This window comes from Rosa rugosa, chromosome 7 (assembly GCF_958449725.1).
Source record: "Rosa rugosa chromosome 7, drRosRugo1.1, whole genome shotgun sequence".
NCBI lineage: Eukaryota > Viridiplantae > Streptophyta > Magnoliopsida > Rosales > Rosaceae > Rosa > Rosa rugosa.
Window position 1 is genome coordinate 26,509,833 of NC_084826.1, and position 16,118 is coordinate 26,525,950.

The following is a 16,118-nucleotide window of genomic DNA, read 5'->3' on the forward strand; positions in this document are numbered from 1 at the left end:
GCAAATCCAACACTACCTAAATCTTTGCTAGAGTAACCCTAATCGTCTAAAGACCTCAATTGGTTTACAATTAGAGAAACTAAACTTAAATAGCAACAGACTTGAAGCATCACATGCTAGGTACCGAGAAACAGAAAGCTTAGAGCTTCCCTTTGCCCTTATCTATAGGGCTACCCTCCTGAACAGCATCAACAGTAGGGTAAGTGAGACGCAAAGGAGCCACACCCACCTTCTTTTGAACCTGGAAACCCTTGTCGACCACCCAAGTGTGAAGGTTGAAAGTAGATGGGTCAACAAGTCGGCGTAACATAGGTTTTACGAGGAGAAAAGCCTGGGAAGAACGATGAACAGGGCCACCCCCAATCTTGCTAAGATCAAGAGCACCATCACCCTCTGCTATCGCAAGGAATGCAACAAAACTCGCGGTCACAGCTTCAAAGGAAGCCATAGGATCGAAGAGAAGAAGCGAAGAAGCTAGGGTGTAGTCTTGGAGGCTACAGCTAGGGTTGAGAGAAAAAAGCTCTCCTAGGGTTTTTTTTATAAACTAACTTTTTATTGTTTGATAGAACCACCACAAGTTTTTAAGGGTTTGATGGTAAGAGGCTATTGGGGTTTATTGTTCATTGGCATTAGTATGAGAGATAACAAATTGTAGTGTGGCTTTTAGCACTGCAGTCAGCATCATGCCTACAGTTGTTAATTCATCTGTTTTGCCTTGTATCAGTCTACGGATAATCTTCAAGTTTAGCTCATGTGAATTGGTTTACTTCAAGGAGTTGAAACAGTAGTATGACTGTATTATGCGAAAAACTTGAAATCGATAGGTCTCTTGAGATTAGCTCTAGTATGTATGGTGAGACACATATATCACATGATCACAACTTCAAATGCTGTGCAGTGCAGCTATGGACCTTTCTGACTCTAATATTAGCCATAGATTCCATTGGAATTTTTGTGACATATGGTGGCACGGAAGCAAATGAATGACATTAATGTGATGGCTGCATTGTTCCATTGCTACCACACTGTTGCTTCTCTTTTGCTGTCTGATCCTACATCAGGTCTAATTCAGCCTGACTAGGCCTTTATTCTAGCACTGATAGTCTGGTTTTCTCATGTATTCATATATTTTGATTAAATTTATTGCCAGACAAATGAAATCTAGAGAAGTTTGGGTGTAAAGGGTTGCTTTGACTCCAGTCCCAAAAGCCATGCAATAGTCTCCAACTACATATCATTGGAACATGTAAATTCAGGGTAAGAGGAAAACTTTTGGAACCAATTTATGGAATGTCTACATTCTTTTAACGAATTTTATCAACGTACTTGAGAAGGTTTTCTATATTTCGTTTTCTTATGAGTTTAATCATAAATAGCCTTAGTAAGACTCATTATAATATGATACCTTGATCATTTGTGTTGATTAATAATAGCCAATTGTTTGATAGGTGCAAGATGTGTTTCATCATTGAATATTTTTGTAAGCTCATGTTTCTGCTTGTCGCTATAATACACTCCCACTCAGCTGTGTAATAATTGATAGGTGAGCTGACAATCCTACTCTGTGTGCTTGCAGTGTCTTTCAGTTGTGCTTTGGGAATTCTCATATGGGTAATTGCAGGCGTAGCGTGGGGATCATGTACTTTCAAGCCAAGTTAGTATCAACTGGTGAATCTGGTTCTTGCTTGTTTCCGAGGTGTTTCTGTTGAATCTGAAGTTAAGATTGTAACCAAAGAAAGCTATGGTTCGTACGTGACTTGTAGATACTATTAGAAGAAATTTACCAGCTCGGAAGTACTTTGTATTCATTCATTTGACAATACAAATCAAATATGTGCTCAACCTCTTGTTCATCTTTCCCAATTTCCAGTCCAACTTTGAGGTCAAGGGGAATTAGGGAGTGAAACAAATATGGTCGGAACCTTCTCAATCAAGAGTGAATATTATTACACAAGTGAAAACCTCAATTTGCATCACATTCTTGAAGAACAAAATTTAACAGAAATGAGATTAGCAATGGGGTAGTGTATTGCAATGGGATAGTTTATTAACTGGTTTTCTTTGGCCAAATAAAATAATGAACAGTCAAGCACAAAATCCACCATAACTTTCTTCCTAAATCCTTAAATACTCTAATAATGTGATAACAATCATCAGTACACAAAACCTCAATTTCCCATCTCATGTTTTTTGAACAAGAACAAGAAAACGATCAATAAAGGGGTTAAAGAGTACATTAATTAGCTTTTGTTGGGCCGATAATGCAAATGAGGAAAGTTAGCCTTTACAAAATCCACCATAATTGCATACTCTCCTAAAGCCCTTGTATCAACACCATTCCTGGCAACTGAGGAAAGAACAGCCAGTTGCCTATCACAGCCAAGAACACAAACGTCAACAGCCCCGAAACCACCGGGTGCAACCTCCACCTACTGGCAACCGCCTTCTTCACATCCACCTCAACCGCCACGCAAGCCCCATGTAGCACAAAAAACCACGTCACTTCCCACGTGGGCTGCACACGCGTGAGATAGTAATAAGTAACCTCGTGCATTAACCCGGAGACCGCAAAGGTGGCCACCAAAGCCAAGAGCGTGGCCCACTGTTCCCCAACTAAACGGGCTCACACGCGCTGGGTAGGATCGTATACTGTTGGCCGCAGGATATTTGTGACCATTAGATTCCATCGATGGCCCCAAAAGTCTTGAAGCGAAGTTGAGAGATAAGGCTTGTTGGACTGCGGCTCGAGCTTGAACCCAAAAACAGCTCGAGCCCGGAGTCGCGATAAGGGGAAAGAATATTTCTAGACCCAAGTACATGTGGCAACAGTACAAGGCTAGTATCACATACGGGTGCAAATGTGGCCTGTACTCGTAGGTATGAATGATCATACCCAAAAGCAATGCCTTCACAGCTACCACAATTGGCAGCTCCTTTGTGACACTTTGACCTATTGGATTTGGGGGTTTTTGGGCGGTTTTGGGATTGGGGAGTGTTTTTCTAGGTGGGTCTTGTTTGATTTTGATGGGAAGGCAAGCTATGGAGATGAAATGGAAGAGTGAAGGTGGGGGTGGTGATAGAGGGCCAAGGTTAAAGGAGAAGAGAAGGAGCCTGGAGATGCCAAGCCAGACTAAGAAGATGATTGTGGGTCCACAGAGATGGAAGGAATGGAGAGCTAGGGGCAGTGATGAAGAGCCCGGTAGAAGACTGGGAGGAGAGAGATGAGCCTGAGCAGACCCTTTGGGATTAATCTGGAGACTATGTAATAGCAATAAGATAGACATAAGATGGTTGTGATCCATACCTTGATGAAGTTCTTGAGCTCATCCTCCATTTCTCAATCTCCGATCACCTATTTCTCCCCTGTTCCGGTTAAACCCTGCTTCGGTGTTGAGCCTAGAGTTCGAGTTATGTTTGTGATCCATTATTGGTTATGATATACTTTGGTCAAGGTATGTTAAAAATGAAAAGTTACAGAACCCATTTTTAATGGATTCTTTGTGAAAAAATAACTCCCTGGATGCCTCTCCAAAAAACAAAAAAAGAGGTTCTTGCCAAAAAAAGGGAAAATAAAAAAGAGGTAAGAAAACAAAGAATGGAATAAAACCAGCAGAGGCGTATGTTGGACTCTAGTATACTCATCGACTATTGGTGACTTGGTGTTGTATGTTTTGGATAATCTCCATCTCTTGCACATTCAAAAGTAGGTCAAGGTCATCAGATTTGAATTTTTTTTTTTTGAGCAATAAAATTGTTCGTTTAAACTTCTAAACAAAGAAGTTACCCCAAGCTTCACATAAAGAAAACAAGATGGTGAGGGTGGTCATCTTATTTTTGAATGAGAGAATCATCAGCACAGTGATAAAGGTTGATTCAAATTTGAACAAAATCATTCCTCATATCGAGCTGATTGTTAAGCCTATAAAAAGAGGTTTACAGTGAAGAAAAATGCGATGAGGAGAACAGAAACAGAAAAGAGAGGCCAAAGCTTTGCAACAATAGAGAGCAAGGCCAGTAGCAGTGAGACACCGGGGAGAGAGGGAGGGAGGGATGCAAGTTGATGTTTGGTGCCGAGAAAGCAATGCATGATCAACACGATAAGGAAGCACACTCAATTCATCTTTTGATTCTGAATCACCAAAGAAAAAGGAATCTATTCACTCTTAACATTGGATCAACTTATCCTAAGCAAAGTGAGAAACTGCAAAAACAAAAGCATCTCTGCAGGGAAGGGAACAAAGCAAATGGCAATGCATTTCTTGGTGATATCAAGCAGGAAATCACTTCAAGAGTCTGTAGCACAAAAGCATAATCAAAGGCACAAATTAGACAATGTTCATACCTACACTACTAAGGCTATTTGCTACATCACCAAGCATAATTAACACCCTCTTTGGGACACCCACAAGCCATAGTGAGGCCCAACCGCTACTTGCATCTTGTAGCCCTATGTTCAAGCTACGCTACGGTATCCGGAAGTCGCAAATCCGCCGCCGGGAAGCCACCTTTCCGGCCTTGCCAAGTTGCCTCCGCAACTAGGCATTTCTATACTAGAATAGTTGTTTGCTTGTCCCACATCGAAAACCATGTAAAGGAGATGGCTTCCTTCACCTATAAAAGGAATGCATCCTGCCACTTAAACACGAATTCAACATCCAACATCCCATTACAACACACTTTGTAATCTTGTTAGGCCGCAAGGCTCGACACACACTAGTACAACATTCAAGTGGACGTAGTCTCCCGCTAAGGCGGGAGGTGAACCACTATACTTCGCTTGTGTCACACACTCTCTCTCTCTCTAAAGCTAACTAGAGACCTCTCGGTCACTAACGTTAACATTGGCGCCGTATGTGGGAAGCCGTCACACAAAGGCTTCGTCACACTTACCATTGAGTTAAGTCATCTCAACATATCCTTAGCGGCCAGGTCATCTCAACATATCCTTAGCGTTGGGTTAACTTGTCTTAACTTGTCTCAACATCTCAACCATCTCAACTTGTGCCATCGGCCAAGTCAACGCCGACCATGGCTGGTCAACGCCCATCATGGCTTGATCAACTTTTGATCACCGCTGACCATGGCGGGTCAACGCCCAACTCAAGAGTCAACGCCCAACAGGGTATGAAGATGACGATCTGCTCCGCTGCACAGGTCTGATCAATATCACCGCCGCTCCGCAGCTCCTCTTCGGAGTCCCCCGCCGAGTTCTAGGTCCGCTGCACCCCAGCTCCGCCGAACTCCGAGCCTCCGCCGAGCTCCAAGTCAAAGCAATCTCCGCTGACCACGCTTCGCTCCACCAGCGGCCAGCCTCATCACCACCGAGCGACACCGCTGGAAGTTCACCGCCGAACTTCGAGCTTCACCGCCAGGATGCACCGCTGGCAGCCACTTCCGCTGAACTTCACCAGCCAAGCAATAAACCGCTAGCAATCATCCGCCAAGCTTCATCGGCGGCCCCGCTAAGCTTACCATTGAGCTTCCCCCGCTAAACTCCTTAGCGGCAAGCACAAAGGCAGTCTGCCCAGCAGGCACCGCCAAACAAGCTTCCTCTCTCCCATCAAGCGCCTGCAACTTCACCACCATCGCCAGCGGATTGAGACACCGCCAGGTGGCAGCACCGCCAATCTCCAGCGGAAACTCATCTAGACCCCGCTAGCCAACTCCGCCGAGCGCCGAGCTCCGCTCCGCTGGACTGTCTCCGCTCCGCCAGACTGTCTTCGCTAGCTTGCCTCCGCCGGCCATGGACAGAGCACCGCTGACAGGCTCCGCCGACCAAATCGAGCTCCGCTCCGCCGAGCATCCTCCGTTAGCCAAGGCTCCGCTCCGCTGGCCAACCCCCGCCAGCAAAAGGCCGACACGCGCCTTCGCTGCCCCTCCAGGAGCCACGCTGGACTGTTCACCGCCGAACTTCTCCTCCGCTGGACTGTTCACCGCCGAACTCCATCTCCGCTGAGCATCCCCCACCTGGTCTGGGCACCCATGGAGATCATATGTTCACCATGGCCACCACCATTCCATCTTCGATCATCCTCTCCGCAGGTGCTCCGCTCCGCCGAGCTTCAACGCTGGCCAAACCTCCGCTCCGCCAGACAAAGCTTCCGCCAGCCAATCCTTCCGCCGGCGAGTCCTCCGCCAGAGGGATCACAACCGCCACCAGCCTCTTCTGGAACGCTACCGCTAGCACCAGCACCGGCCGTCACCTCAGCACCGCCAACTGTAGCCTCGCTGAGCTCTGAGACACCGCCGGCCAACTTCAACGGCAAGGCACAGCTCTGCCTACCCCAGGCCTCCGCCCACTGCAGGCCTCCGCCCAACTTCGACATCGAAACACCGCATCCGCCAGATAAGTGCCTTCATCTTATCTCTTGCGCTCTTGCAATTTGAGCTACCGCTGATGCCATGACTATACATGTCTCTATAACCCTTAAGCATGCCTGCAACATGTTATTAGTTAGCGACTTTCCTACAAGTACATGCTACACACATACATGCTTAAATTCACTTTCATGTGACATTCATTGTGAACCTTGTGACACTTATAGCTCAATTAAACATGCTCGGATAAACGCTTGCGAAACGGTTACGACTCACTTGGGTATCAAAGCATGGCCGCGACTCGCTTGGACTACGCCCCGCACGCTCATACAGCGCCTACACCCAACTCGCTCGAACACCTAACTCGCTCCGCTTATCCAACATGCTTTAGTTACGCTCTCGGCTCATAATGCTTCATACATGTGGTCTAGCCTCCGGGCACCACACTTTTTCACGTTTTCCTACATATGGTCTAGCCTCCGGGCTCCACGAGTCTATAGTCTACGACCTACCGCCGTGCGGCAGGGCGACGCCCCATTATCTCATGCACTTCATACATTAGTGCATCGCCGATGTAACTACATATACGAACTTTTTTGTCTTTTGTGATGCAGGATGGCGAGTCCCTTCTTGCTTGCGGAGCTCGGGGACTTGTAGGGGCCGTGCGCCTCTCGGATGTTACTTATGCTTGATGACTTCATGATTTGAACTCCCCAACCAAGAAGCTACTCTTACTCGGGGACTTCGGGGACTTGTTCATACCTACACTACCAAGGCTATTTGCTACATCACCAAGCATAATTAACACCCTCTTTGGGACACCCACAAGCCATGGTGAGGCCCAACCGCTACTTGGATCTTGTAGCCCTATGTTCAAGCTACGCTACGGTATCCAGAAGTCGCAAATCCACCGCCGGGAAGCCACCTTTCCGGCCTTGCCAAGTTGCCTCCGCAACTAGGCATTTCTATACTAGAATAGTTGTTTGCTTGTCCCACATCGAAAACCATGTAAAGGAGATGGCTTCCTTCACCTATAAAAGGAATGCCTCCTGCCACTTAAACACGAATTCAACATCCAACATCCCATTACAACACACTTTGTAATCTTGTTAGGCCGCAAGGCTCGACACACACTAGTACAACATTCAAGTGGACGTAGTCTCCCGCTAAGGCGGGAGGTGAACCACTATACTTCGCTTGTGTCACACACTCTCTCTCTCTCTCTAAAGCTAACTAGAGACCTCTCGGCGCTCGGCGGAGTTGGCTAGCGGGGTCTGGATGACCGAGAGGTCTCTAGTTAGCTTTAGAGAGAGAGAGTGTGTGACACAAGCGAAGTATAGTGGTTCACCTCCCGCCTTAGCGGGAGACTACGTCCACTTGAATGTTGTACTAGTGTGTGTCGAGCCTTGCGGCCTAACAAGATTACAAAGTGTGTTGTAATGGGATGTTGGATGTTGAATTCGTGTTTAAGTGGGAGGAGGCATTCCTTTTATAGGTGAAGGAAGCCATCTCCTTTACATGGTTTTCGATGTGGGACAAGCAAACAACTATTCTAGTATAGAAATGCCTAGTTGCGGAGGCAACTTGGCAAGGCCGGAAAGGTGGCTTCCCGGCGGCGGATTTGCGACTTCCGGATACCGTAGCGTAGCTTGAACATAAGGCTACAAGATGCAAGTAGCGGTTGGGCCTCACCATGGCTTGTGGGTGTCCCAAAGAGGGTGTTAATTATGCTTGGTGATGTAGCAAATAGCCTTGGTAGTGTAGGTATGAACAGACAACTTACTGAAGAAGAGTGTGCAGCGAACATGGAATTGGATGTGGAAACAAAACTCCTTCAAATATGTGGAAACAAAAATTCTTTTACCAACTGCAATAAAACGGCAGAGTAATGGTAAAAGCTGTATCATGAAACAAAATGACTATATGCTGGATGCATATAAGTTAACAATATAAAACTAATACAGCAACCACAACTAAGACAGAGACTATAGATCAAAAACTGCTATAAACATGACCAGAGGGTTAACAGACCAGTGTCAAATGCATAGATGTAGGATTCAATCTGTATCATATATAGTCAATGAGTATCAAAAAAGTAGATTAAGTTAGCCAGAATTCTCATCCAGCCCAAATATTACAAATAGTGGCACATTTGTGCCGAAAGTATTACCAGGAAAAAAAAACCATTTAGTTTATGTTATTTGTTGACGTCCTGGTCTGATCATTAAACACATAGTTATTCATCAAGGAACCAAATTCTGGCCAATAGTTAACTAGTTAATAACCTCAATTGTGACAAGCCAAAAACCCCAGATGGCTTAGCAGAAAAACAGTGGAACTGAAGCAATCACAACTTGTTTGAAGGTAAGAAAAAGTAAACTACTCCAAATAAACAGCAAAATAGTCAAACAGATGGATAGCTGGTGCACCATTTGCAACCAAATACGAATAACAAACTAAACTAGATTGAAAGGGAGAATGCCTTTAACCCGAACAAATGGAAACCATTTCAAACATAATGGAGAAACCACTCCACAGTATATAGCAACCACCAATTTCCAAGTAATTGTAGAAACACAAGCTACATCCACTAATCTGATAGGAATCACCAATTTGATCCATCCAATATTATGTCGAGACTAATAGAATTGGAAGACAAGTAAATTCATCAAAAATTAACCATTAAACTCCATAATTAAGAAGCAAAATTCTCAGTATAAGCCTCAACAAAGAGGATTACAGGTTCTAAACCTTGAAATTAAACGATCTGTTCAAATCCCCAAGAACACTGATGCTAGTAAAAGAAGAAACTCAGTCGCCACCGGCCTTCTGGTAAACATAGGTTAGGCCACACTTACCACAGTAGTGCCTGTCAAAATGGTTGGCCATGAAGGTCCCGGCACCGCACTCGGCATTGGGGCACTCCTTCCTGAGCTTTTGCACCTTGCCGGAGTCGTCGATCTTGTAGAACTGGAGGACGGCGAGCTTGACCTTCTTGTGCTTGTGCTTGATCTTCTTGGGTTTGGTGTAGGTATTCTTCTTACGCTTCTTGGCTCCGCCGCGGAGACGAAGCACCAGGTGGAGAGTGGACTCCTTCTGGATGTTGTAGTCGGCTAGGGTTCGGCCGTTCTCGAGCTGCTTTCTGGCGAAGATGAGCCTCTGCTGGTCCGGCGGGATGCCCTCCTTGTCTTGAATCTTGGCCTTCACGTTGTCGATAGTGTCCGACGACTCCACCTCCAAGGTGACCGTCTTCCCCGTTAGGGTTTTCACGAAGATCTGCATCTTCTCGCCTTCTTTCTCAACTTCTCAGTCTGTGCTCTCAGACTGAGATGATGGGTGCGTAGGGTTTTTACTGGACGCTAGGGTCTGCGGTGAAATGACGTTTTGGCCCCTATGTAACACAAAATGGACGCCCAAAGCCCATCGGACTGTGTTGTATCATAGTCCTCAGAATAGAACTATCTGGGCTTCTCAATGCTCGAAATTTCGGTTTCTGTTCAAGTAAATCCAGAATATATATCTGGCCCAAACTCTAGGTTACTTGCTCTAGTTCTAAGCTTAGAGATAATCTCGGAGAATCTTAGTAGATATTCAATCATTGTACAATTATGTTTCCATGTACAACTCTGATTCTATGCTTGTAATCCTCTATATAAAGAGACCCCTATTATCAATGAAAGCATAGGGAATTCTCTCTCAAATATCGATTCCCTAAAACACGTTATCAGCACGAAGCTCTAACCCTGAAACCCTAATTTCGTAGCCCTCAAATCCTAGCATCCACCGTCGCACACCTTGAAGCCCCTAATCCCAAGAGCCTAGAACCGGCGACAGAGTCATTGGAACCGGTCGAAAAAGTACTGAACCGGCCCCCAGAAGAGAAAAAGGATCCTTACCCGGTTCGCAACCTTCCAGACTGCCATATACCGTCAAATTTGGTCACAATTAGCGCCTTAGCTCCAGAATCCGGGAACCGAAAACACAACTTCCAGAACCAGCTGGAAAGCTACCGGACCAGCCTACGGAAACACTGCACATCCTTGAACCGTCGGGGCTCCCAGAATCAATCGCTGTCTGTACTTAGTTCCGGCCGGCCCAGCCTAGCCCAGCACAAGGCAGAAAGAGGAAAAAAAAAAAAGAGCGGCCCAAAAAAGAAAGGAGGAGGAAGAACCCACTGCCATAAAAGAAGAAAAAGAGTAAAAAAAAAAAAAAAAAGGGAGACGCGGCCCACTGCAGGAAGAAGAAGAAAAGAAAAAAAAAAAAAAAGGAAGGAGGCCCGTAGCCCACACCTTTGGTCAAAGGCAGAAGAAGAAAAAAAAGGAGAGGAAGGCACACACTTTCTGTCAAAGTCAAAGAGAAAAAAAAAAGTATTTTTTTTCTTTTATTTAACTATTTTGCTTTTGTAATTTCAATTTATTTTCTTTTCTCGAGGACTTGCAAGTTGCAACCTCCCTTCTTCTACCCCCCTTTCTTCTTCATTGAGGAGACCAAAAGCCGAACTGTGAGGGTTCATGCTCACTCCAAGCTTGGAGCTTGTAGAGTCCTTCAAACTCAGAGTTTGTTGAGAAGTTTTGATCGACCACAAACTAATCATTGTTTCGATCTAATCCAATACCTCTTGGAATCGGATTTCTTGGAAACGACTACGCTAAGAAACCCCTAATTTCTTGGGAGCAACTACGCTCAGAAATTTTATATGTTTTCGAGGTAGCTTTTTTTGCTTCGAAACTAACTCTAATTTCTTGTTGTTTTTCAGGATGAGTAACCTGAACAAGTTGAACTTTGCTCCACAACAGGCGCAAGATACCACAAATGGGTCCGTGATGTGCGTTAGCATCTTAAGGCTGAAGAGATCCTAGACACGATCCAAGAGCCAAGTTAGAATGTGCTTATTCCTCAACATGTTGCCGCTTTGGAAGCGAATAGAGCTATTTTTGAGGCAAACCAAGCTAAAGTCATCATTCTCATGACAAGGCACATGAATGACGCGCTCTAGAATGAGTAGGACCCTAGAAAACTATGGGTAGAACTCGAGCAGCGATTTGGCAACGTTCGTGTTTAGAAGTGAGATGGCATCGCCTCTGCTTCTGTGATTTCAAGTATGTACTTGATTACAACTCGGAAGCCCTACGTATCAAGTCTTTGATGGAATTCTATGGTAAGAATATCACTGATACGATGTTGATCGAGAAGTCACTCTACCTTCCCTGCCTCTGCATTGATGATTGAAAAGAATTATCGGATTGATGTCAATGCCAAACACATCACAAGGTTTCATGAGCTTATTGGAGCCATGAACGTAGCTGAAAAGCACGACAACATACTTGTGAAGAACTATAACTCTAGACCTGTGAGAACCAAGTCTATTCTGGAGCCTAACTATAGTCGCGCCCCTAAGGGAGGGCGCAAGGAGCGAAACCCTAAGGAAAGGGACAATTCTGGACGTTCTGGTCCATATTCTCGCCCCAAAAAGGAAGGAAACCGCAAAGATAGGTGTGCACGAAACTTTGGAGGTCAACGTGTGAAGAGAGAGAGAGGCAGAGACTTCGACTATGGTGGTGGCGCCACCAAGGATAATAGCCGTTCCCAACGCGCCCCAAGAGCGCCTCGATCAAGGGAGCCTAACCATAATGATGCTTTTCTTCGGTGTGGAGCGTCCGGGGCCAAAGCATGTAAAGCACCCCAGAATGTTGCAAACGCGTACAAGACGTATCATGAAGAGTCAAACAGAACAAAAGCAAAGATAAAGTTTTGGAATTTCTAATGTTATATCGATCTTCTCCAAAGATGGAGTATATATACAAAGTATGCAGAACCCTAATAGGAAAGTGACTACCTAATTACATCGTAATATACTCCCCCTTAACTACATAATATTCTAAATAATTACACAATCCTAATTACATAACAATTGCTACAATCATGGGATACGATGCAGGAGTGACTCACGGCAACACTCCCCCTCAAGTTGGAGCATACAGATCACGTATGCCCAACTTGTCAAGTAAGTCATAAAAGGTTTTACTTGAGAGAGCCTTTGTAAGAATATCTGCTAACTATTCTTCAGTAGGAACGAAGGGGATCAAAATGATCTGTCCATCCAGCTTCTCTTTAATGAAGTGTCTATCTACCTCCACATGCTTTGTGCGATCATGCTGAACAGGATTGTGAGCAATTTCAATTGCAGCCTTATTATCACAATAAAGCGGCATAACCTTTTTCTGTCTAACCCCAAATCCCTCAACAAATTTCTCAACCACAACATCTCACAAAGTCCTTGGGCCATTCCTCTATACTCTGCTTCTGTACTAGAACGAGCCACCACCTTCTGTTTCTTGCTCTTCCAAGTAACCAAGTTACCACCCACAAACGTGAAGTGGCCCGAAGTAGACCTGCGATCTGTAATATTACCTGCCCAGTCCGTGTCTATGTATCCGGAAACATCCAAGTGACTATGCTTTGAAAAGAGTAATCCCTTACCTGGAGCAGACTTCAAATACCGCAAAATATGAAATACAGCACTCATATGAGCCTCACTAGGATTATGCATAAACTGACTCACCACACTAACTGCATAAGCTAAATCTGGTCTAGTGTGGGATAAATAAATCAATCGGCCAACTAACCTCTGGTATCTAGCTTTATTCGTAGGTACTTGATCCAAATACTCTGCTAACCAATGGTTTTGCTCAATAGGAGTATCAACAGGTTGACAGTTGTACATACTAGGGAAGTCTCAACTAAGTTTGGCACTATCGGCTGGGCCCCATCGGTACTCCCATGTACTATACCATGGGCCGGGTTCACGACCCACCATGGCGAGGCCCATTTGGGATGCCACCCCGGGCACCCAGGGCCCTGGGCAAGGCCAACACAGCCCAACTATTTACACAACAGGAGGACTGATATGGCATCAGAAGAACAACTGGTGTCCCACATCGAAGATGGGGGAGACTTCCTTCACATGCTCGAGTATATAGGCATTAGCACAACCACCTTTTACGGGTAATAACTCCTTTGTCTACTATTTACTTACTATACATCAATATTAGCTTCTCACTCAAGCATCGGAGAGGTGTAAACCGTCCGGTACGGTTTACTCCTCTAAGCGTGTGTTCTTGGTACAGGATTTAGGAGGCGCATCGGTATCCCAGACGGTATAGCATTCTGTGTGAGGTACCCGGAGAAAGCCACCAGAAACATTGGCGCGCCAGATAGGGGTCTAGGATCATGACTGAGCCGGAAGGAACGGCAGGAGAGGGTAGAAGTGTCGCCCGGGCACTGATATTCTCTCCGGGTACTTCATCAGCAGAAGCGCCAGGTGTTGAAGAGATTCATGGCCCTGGTTCCTTGGACCCGCATGTCCCGGACCAAGTGTCTCCGGTATCGGAATTGGAATCCATGCGGGCGGAGATAGCAGTTTTCAGGGAACAGTCCAGGATCGATCGGGAACAACAGAGTACCGATAGGGAAACAAACCGCCTTACGCAACAGAAGATGCAGGATCTGGAAGATGAAAACACAGCGCTGGCTCGAGCACTGGACCGGAGGCACCAGCACAACGAGGCGCTCACCCAGGCCCTGGCTAGGGCATCCCAACCAGCGGCGGGCGTGAACGCCACCCAGCGGGTAATCCAAGTACCGGTAGAATTATTCCCGGAAAGCTTGATACATCTACCACCACCACCGTTACCGCAGCCAGCACCGAATATCCCCCCAGTAACCGACGCAAACACGGCATTACTTGTGCAAATGAGCAACTCTTTGCATGCTCTGCAGGCAAGGGTGCAGGCCACAGAAAACAGGGACACCTGGAGGGCCCTGGCCACCTACGAGGATCGCCCGGGTCCTTTCACCCAACAGGTTAGAGGAGCCATTCGAGCAGATATGTCGAAGCCACTGAAGATTGACTACACGGGGATTGGAGATCCCTACCAGCATCTACAGGCCTTCCGCTCGCAAACAAGTGCCAAGGGATATACGGATGAGGTGTGTTGTAATATGTTCCAGGAAACCTTGTCAGGGGACGCTTTGAGTTGGTTCTACGAACTGCCGGTCAGTTCTGTAGGGAACTTCAAGGAGTTGGCTGACAAGTTTGTAGCTCGATTCATCTTACGCACCGATGGGATACACACACCAAAGGGCCTGTTAAAGGTCCAGCAGGGAGAGAATGAAACCTTGAAGTCTTTTGTAAATCGGTGGCAGGCGGCTACCGCCAAGTGCCGGGACCTTAATAAGGAACTGGCCGAGCTGGCTTTCAGGAGAGGCTTAAGGCGCGGAGAATTTCTCTATGGGATTAACCATAATCCTCCAGCCAACTACGACGAGCTGATGGCCACTGCCATCAGACACGCCCAGGCCGAATTCGAAACCTACGGGGACACCCCCAGACCAGAGCTAAGGGTGCCAACCTCAGCCTCAACTGTCAGGGATGAGCCACGAAAGAGGGAGTGGGCCCATAGTCATGACAGGTCACCCCATACCTCGAGCAAAAGAGGCAAAGAGTCCTCATCCAGGACTAACAGTTATGGGACCACTCACCACCAGCGGGAGCCAGGGGCACAACAGGCCCCGCGAACACCACCACCCCCCCCCCGGTATGAGGTGTTCACAATCCTTAACGCTTCATACGAGACTATTTGGAACGAAAGTAAGGATGAGATACCGGGCCCACCTCCAAGGAAGTTCCCGAAGAGTAAACTTACCCAGCACGATACCGGAAAGTTCTGCACTTATCATGAGGATGCCGGACACAATACCAATCTATGTGTTGCTTTAAAAAATACTATCGAGTCCCTTATCCAGAGGGGCAAGCTCCAACGGTACCTGCCTGCTAAGGAGATAGGGGCGGTGGACGTGTACGGCCAAATCTTCACGATCCACGGTGGGGGCCCGAAGGAATTACATCCTCAGAGGAAGAGGCGAAATTCTAGTTTCGGTCATCCGGAAGTTTTCAACTTCCACAAGGCCCCGCGGCAAAACGATGGTACCGGATGGACATCGGTGACATTCCTGCAGGAGGAGGAAGCCGATCTGAAAATGCCCCATGATGATCCCTTCTTAATCACACTCCAAATGGACCATTATATAATGTCCCGGGTGCTGGTGGACACCGGGGCCTCAGTTAGCGTATTATTTCGCGATGCGTACAAGGCTTTGAACAGAGGCACAGCCAAGCTATCGCAGGATAATGAGCCGCTCATTAGCTTTTCAGGGGATATCGTCCAACCACTCGGATCAGATTACCTATCGATCACATTAGGCGAAAGCCCAAATTGTTCAACCATCAAAACAGAGTTCATCGTGGTGGACAGCGTCTCATCCTATAATGCTATCCTAGGCCGGCCGGCACTTTGGCGCCTGAAAACCTTCATTGCAGGTCACATGCTGATGATGAAAGTGCCAACCCCGGTCGGCATCGCTACGATCCGAGGTGACCAGGCCGCAGCAAGGAAATGCTATTCATTGACCGTATCTCGCGGTAAGGGAAAGTCTGAGATGTTGCCCGTGGCTACTAACCCTTTGACGGACAGGTATGAGGATCCCAGGGACGATACCGATTCAGACGAAGAACGGCCCGGTGCCGTAGAGGACATTGAGGAGGTGGTGCTATCAGAGCAGTTCCCGGACAGGACTGTTAAGATAGGTACTAAACTGTCTCCGGTTATCAGGGAAAATTTAATCTCGTTCCTCCGCTCAAACTCATCTGCATTCGCCTGGTCATATGAGGACATGCCCGGTATACCAATGGAGATAGCCACGCACAATCTTAGTATTATCCCTTATTCAGCACCGGTAAG

At 46.5% G+C, this 16,118-nt stretch overlaps 1 protein-coding gene and 1 pseudogene across 1 annotated transcript; both read right to left on the minus strand.

The window, feature by feature from the left end:
- Positions 1 to 2,136: 2,136 nt before the first annotated feature.
- On the minus strand, positions 2,137 to 3,556 carry LOC133722635 (probable long-chain-alcohol O-fatty-acyltransferase 1; annotated as a pseudogene).
- A 5,405-nt stretch (positions 3,557 to 8,961) lies between these two features.
- On the minus strand, positions 8,962 to 9,626 carry LOC133722638 (ubiquitin-ribosomal protein eS31 fusion protein-like). Its single transcript, XM_062149510.1, has one exon. It carries the CDS (start codon positions 9,598 to 9,600, stop codon positions 9,130 to 9,132), a length of 471 nt encoding a protein of 156 aa, XP_062005494.1. The 5' UTR covers positions 9,601 to 9,626; the 3' UTR covers positions 8,962 to 9,129.
- Positions 9,627 to 16,118: the final 6,492 nt, after the last annotated feature.